General features: G+C 43.2%; 1 protein-coding gene across 1 annotated transcript; it reads right to left on the reverse strand.

Annotated features, from left to right (window-relative positions):
- Window positions 1-1,117: 1,117 nt before the first annotated feature.
- LOC139653093 (olfactory receptor 11A1-like) lies at window positions 1,118-2,050 on the reverse strand. Its single transcript, XM_071530049.1, has one exon. The coding sequence runs from the start codon at window positions 2,048-2,050 to the stop codon at window positions 1,118-1,120; it is 933 nt and encodes a 310-aa protein (XP_071386150.1).
- Window positions 2,051-6,546: the final 4,496 nt, after the last annotated feature.

Here is a 6,546-nt window from a genome sequence, read left to right on the forward strand (position 1 = left end):
TACATAAGCAGTTGTGACAAACAGCAGCAGACTGGTTGTACTGGTCAGATCCCAGTGTGACTATGTTGAGCTGCTGAGTAGAGCTCTGTTAATATTCCCTGTATCAATAAAGATTCAAATAACAATGATAAAAATAATATGAAGGTTTAAAAATCATCACGCACTTCTCTCGTAACACAACAGGTTTTTCATCTGTTCAGAAAACAACTTTTATGTACATTATTTAAAAAAATTATTACGTTTTATTATATGATTGAGATATGTATTACATTAACAGGAAACAGGATTATGACTCTATATACTTTAAAGCTTTATTTCATAAATGGGAAGTTATTATCAGTTGTGACAAACAGCAGCAGACTGCAGAAAAAATCACTGATGCCAACCTCCATTCAGGACTTATACATCTCCAGTCAGGAAACGGGCAGGAAAAATCACTGCAGACCCATCACACCCTGGATACAACCTGTTCCAACTCTTCCCCTCTGGTAGGCGCTACAGAACACTGTACGCCAAAACAACCAGACACAAGATCAGTTTCTTCCCACAGGCCATCACATTAAATCACCCCCCCCCCCCGCACACACACCACACACAGACACAGACACAGACACACACACACACACACAACCCTAACTGCAATACAAAGGGGGAGGGAAAAAAAAAAGCAGGAGTGAAAGGGGATTTCTTCCTGCTCCTCCTCCCCCATCATCATCATCTGTACAATATCTGATTTAATGATGATTCTTGATTCTAATGTGTATGTAATGTGTGTATAATGTATAATGTGTAATAACTCATATATATCGTATATAATGTAACCTGTAACCTGTTACACCAACAACTCCACATTTATTCCAGCATCTTTGCACTCTGCACCATTGCACTATTGTCATAGTGTTGTTTACATATATCTCTATATATGTATAGATATATATACTTTTTTATATATATGAGTAAAATTCCTTGTATGTGTACATACTTGGCCAATAAAGCTGATTCTGATTCTGAGACTGTGGTTGCACCCAGTGTGAGTGTGAAGCAGAGTGGGGCTCACTCAGAATTTCCTGGATCAATAAAAATTTTAAGAACAACAGCAATATTAAAGTTTAAAAAATCATCCCTCAGTTCTGCGGTAACACAGCAGTTTTTTAACCCGTTTAGAAATCTCCTGCGTCTTCAGCCCGTAAACCATCGGGTTGAACAGAGTTGTGATGATGATGATCAAAATGGACATGACGGCGGGAACGGCGACGTCCATGTCGGCCTGCAGCCGGCTGTGGACAAGCTCGAACATGGTGCTGAAGGAGTAGTTGATGAAGACGAGGAGGTGAGGCAGGCAGGTCCGCACCGCCTTCCCTCTGATGGAGCCGGACTGCTGCAAGCAGACCAGCAGGATCCGGCCGTATGAAAACACAACGAACACTATCGGCAAAAACACGATCATTGCGTTGCACAGCAAGCCGTACACGTTGTTCACCAGCGTGCTCCCGCAGCTCAGCTTCACAAAGGAGTAGATGTTGCAGTAGAGTCTGTCCAGTTGAAACCCGCAGAGCCGCAGCTGGCCAGCCTGCAGCGCCGCCCCCGCCACCAGGACGGCCGGCAGCAGCCAGGCCAGCAGCAGCAGCGCCGCTACGGCCGAGGGCGACACCAGCGTGGCGTACCGCAACGGCTCGCAGATGGAAACGTAGCGGTCAAAGGCCATGACTGACAGCAGCGTGAAGCCGGACCCGCCCAGGGAGTAGACGAAAAACGCCTGACAGAGGCAGGCAGAGCGTGAGACGACGGGACGCTCGGACAGGAAGTCAGAGAGCAGTTTGGGGTAGATGGCGGTGCTGCCGGCGAGCGAGTTCAGCAGCAGAGCGGCAATGAAGACATACATGGGCTTGTGGAGGCTCCGCTCGGAGCAGATGAGGAAGACAATGAGGGAGTCTGTGAAGGAGATGAAGATGTAGACTGTCAGGAACATGAAGAAGAAGAGATATCGGAGTTTGTCGAATCCGGCGTGACCTGGCAGAGTCAGATAGGTCTCATTAAACCCCTCCGCCATCCTGGATGTCTTCATGTCCGAGAAATATTAGACTCAAACAACAGGAGCAGAGGTGCAAACATGAAACATGCAGGAATATTACATCAGTAAACACACTGTCTTTATTAAAAACACTGTGGATCAGTTATGAACGGTAAAGGCCGACATTTCAGCCATGGAGCCTGAAAAAGTAGATTGTTATCTTTTGTAAGGAATGACAACAACAGAGACATGAACATTTTCATCTAAAATGAATTCAACAAGATGAACGTTGAATAGAAAAAGTGGATCAGACATTTCAAATCATCCAGTTTGAATGTTTCAAACACTTTCACACAACTGCTTAGTGTTTCCTCTGAGCAGACGCTGATCCGTCTGTCAACAGTAGACTGGTTTTATCCCACAGTTTCCATCCTCCATGGATCTCATTAGACACACAACCAGCAACTGACAACAACAGTTTCCTCATCGTCACAGTTTGACATTTCTCCATCAAGCCTGAGAATTTGGAAAATGCGTTTCCCCAAGTTGCAGGCAAAACAGACCCAGAAAACTTCATGAAATGAGTCTGAACTGTGAAGCTCAGCCTCCATCAGGGTTCCCACTCTTTTCTAGAGATCATTTTCCAGGACTTTTCATTGATGATCTCGCTGGTATGACAGACAGGGATCGCGCCATACACTAACATGTTCCTCCTGTAGAAGTCTGATTTAAAAGACGTGCAGTCTATGGCTATAACTTATCTATGAAATCATCTCTTACATGCTTAGGAATTACTGTTGTTTTTTTTATTTCTTTCTTGTTTTAATGCTGGTTTAATATTGTTATTATATTTTTAGGGTTATCATTTTATTTTATATTGTTTCTTTTGGAAAACCCTTTGTGCTCTATGCTTGGCAAGAGCTATGTAAATAAAATGTATCATTATTATTAATTTATAACCTGAATCCTTTTTTTCTTATGAATTATATTAACCATTGCTGCCTGAACACCAATAATAGCCTGAACACCCAAAACACAAATAGTAGTCTACAATTTTGCCTACTGACAAATCTAGACTGAACTTTACATACCTAAATGTACGATTCAAAGTTAGAGTCGAGTTTGCTAGGATTATTAACTGCCACTGACTCTTATCAGTTTATCACACCATACTTAGCCCCTTTACTAGTAATATTAGGTGGAGTCTTTAACGAGGCTAAACACACCCACTGTGAGCTACCGCTAAAAAAGTTCAACATTTCATGTCATGTTATGGTCTATTTTACCTTAACAATGCAGCATTGCGTTTGAAGAGACAATGCTAGCAAAGTAAACAAGCGTGAACAGCTGCGACCACGTACGCGCATGCATACACGCGTGGGGAAATTATTGTGGACCGACCGACTGACCGACAGAGCGAGCTATACAGCTGCTGCAGCTAAAAAGTACCGTTAGCCAGTATTTAGCCGGTTATCCAACTCTCTCAGCAATGCCCAACACACATTTGAAACCATTGCTCCTAGCCAGAGTTGAATCACAAACCTTAAACCTTTGCAGGCAAAACAAGCTAGCAAGCACGTCAACTTTAGCAACTGAACCAAACATGCTAACCAATTTAACATTATTCAACCGTATAAAACAATTTGGGAAGAAAGCAACGTTAATCGATAAACCTAATAAAAACTACCACAGTTACCAGCCAGCAGTGACTAATATTTACATTTGAAGGATAATGTAACTTACAGTACGTTATTTGGAGTTTCGGCCACTTGTCATCCAACCTGCATGTGCTACCATGTGACGTGACTTTGTTCACAGCATTTCCACAACATAACCGAGAGGAGCCTATTCAAAATACTCTCATCCATAAACTACCATTTGAACGTTAATATGATCCTGAACATAACTTAGCTCTGATAGCCTAGTGGTTCATTCTGAGCTAAAGGAAAATAGGAGAATGTCGAAATAATTTTCCAGGACAACACAAGATTTTCCAGGACATTTTACTTTTTCTCTCATTTTCCATGTGTTTTCCATGACTGGAAAATTGGTCAACTGTTTTCCAGGTTTTCCAGGTTTTCCAGGACGCGTGGGAACTATGTTTCTGACAGGAATACTTCTCAGATCAGGTTCCTCCACCAGTAAAGGATTATGTGCCAACAGCAGGAATTGGACTGGACATTTCCACCTGTTGGTCACATGCAAAGGACAGTTTAGCAGTTAAAACAGTTTGGTTCAGGTTAGCTTCAGGTTTTGCTCATGGTTCAATTAATGAAAACTTGTTGTCATGAGTTGAGAATTGAACCTGGGTTGTTGGCCATCCGCCCCCCTGACCTCCACACCCTTACTTCCGTCAAACTACTTCCTGTTTCTAGTCCTGTCCTCCTCCACCTGATCCTTTTTCCTGGTCCATGTTGTGTTTGGATGTGGTGGAAGCCTTAATGAAGCTTGTTGATTCCACAACTGCTGCCTTGATGTTGAAGTGCCCTTGAGCAAGGCAACCACCACCGTCTGGTTTGGTTTTCCCTCTTAGCCTCATCTCTGTATCTCTGTTCACACTGCAACACCACATGACCCAGATCTGATGTTCTCTAATCCGAGTTAAAGGGTAACTTCGGTATTTTTCAACCTGGACCCTATTTTCCCAACTGCGGGTGTCTAAGTAACTAATGGGGACAACAATTTTTAAAATTGGTCCAGTATTGAGCGAGATCGCTTCAGCCGGCAGCCGCGAAACAGGCTGCAATGTAATCCGACGGGGCAAATGCGCACCGTCAATGTACGTCCACTAAAAGTGCTTGTTTTTGCCACTGACTGGCTTAGATTGTTATTATAAGTGTCTGACACAATATGGAAAGGACCCTATACAGAAATGAAACGTACTTCCTTACCTTTAGCTTGATCCCGTCTGTGTGTAACCAAGTCTCGCCCAAGTCCCGCGAGAGCTTAGTTGTTGCAGGAAGTCACCTGTGGAAACGTGAGTGAGAGTTGGAGAGAGGAGTGCCACCGGGAGGAGTTTGTTGTGTTGGAGTACAGAGATCGTAGCTCAGTGTTATCTAAAAGATTTTCTAAGTCATGGCTGAATATTTACCTGATTTCGACAACGTGGAAGAGGCATTTGAATTCGATGGCGGCCCGTATTTATTTGAGCCAGAGTATACGGATGAAGAGCTCCTACTCACTGAAGAGCTACCATCATCATTCATTGCCAGTAAGTATCTCTATGATAGCCTATCTGCTAATGTATAGGATATACAAATGTAGGCATAAAAGTAGTCTTATAGGTCGTATAATAGATAAGCATAAATATGACATTTTTACACCACGCACACACACTTTGGCAACAATATTACACAGATAATTTCAGCTTGTTGATATCACTTATTGTATTATTATGAATGTCAACTGCTGAAAAGGGGAAATGAATCTATATACATATTTTATAATCAATCATGACTCAGTTGATATTTTACACATACTACTGGCTAGCTCCGCCAAGGAGGTTATGTTTTCGGTGCCGTTTGTTTGTTCGTCTGTCAGCAGGATTACGGAAAAAATACTGGCCCGATTTTCATGAAACTTGGTGGAAGGGTGTAGCATGGGCCAAGGAAGAACCCATTAAATTTTGGAGCGGATCTGGATCCGACTCACGAACAAACAATAATAGCATGAACCTTGGCGGAGGTCTGCGCTCTCCGAGTGCCTTTCTAGTTTAGTGATTGTTTTTGCCGTGTGTACTGATGCCAGGACAACACAATAACTTTAGCTAATAACATTACCTCCACTCTGTCTGCAGCAGGTCTCTCCACTCTCGGGACAGCATTTTTCTTTAGGAAAAAGTGCTTTGGGATAGGATTTCGTCTCCTCTTTGGCTGGCTGTAGTCATACCGGTCAAAATGGTCACTGCAGACCCAATGGTCTGCAAGGCGCAGTGTATGGACAGGAGTGTTGGCATCCATTTGTAGCACAACTAGCCACAACTTCAGCGGGTCACTATCCAACAAAGGCAGTCTGTGAAAGCTGCGTGAAGTGTTGCGCGACATTTTGTTGGCACAATTCGGAAATGCGCAAACACGAACCATTGTTTTTTTTTTTTTTATTTAGATCTTTTAGATAACGCTAAGCTACGATCTCTGTACTCCAACACAACAAACTCCTCCCGGTGGCACTCCTCTCTCCAACTCTCACTCACATTTCCACAGGTGACTTCCTGCAACAACTAAGCTCTCGCGGGACTTGGGCGAGACTTGGTTACACACAGACGGGATCAAGCTAAAGGTAAGGAAGTACGTTTCATTTCTGTATAGGGTCCTTTCCATATTGTGTCATACACTTATAATAACAATCTGAGCCAGTCAGTGGCAAAAACAAGCATTTTTAGTGGACGTACATTGACGGTGCGCATTTGCCCCGTCGGATTACATTGCAGTCTGTTTCGCGGCTGCCGGCTGAAGCGATCTCGCTCAATACTGGACCAATTTCAAAAATTGTTGTCCCCATTAGTTTCTTAGACACCCGCAGTTGGGAAAATAGGG

The sequence above is a fragment of the Centroberyx affinis genome, unplaced genomic scaffold (genome assembly GCF_046629955.1).
Source record: "Centroberyx affinis isolate AG114_WGS23_722 - 3 ecotype Tasmania unplaced genomic scaffold, CSIRO-AGI_Caff_v1 ptg001870l_1, whole genome shotgun sequence".
Lineage (NCBI taxonomy): Eukaryota > Metazoa > Chordata > Actinopteri > Beryciformes > Berycidae > Centroberyx > Centroberyx affinis.

Bases quoted from the DNA above. Each gene is read 5' to 3' on its own strand.
- LOC139653093 (XM_071530049.1), bottom strand. From the start codon at position 2,050: ATGGCGGAGGGGTTTAATGAGACCTATCTGACTCTGCCAGGTCACGCC.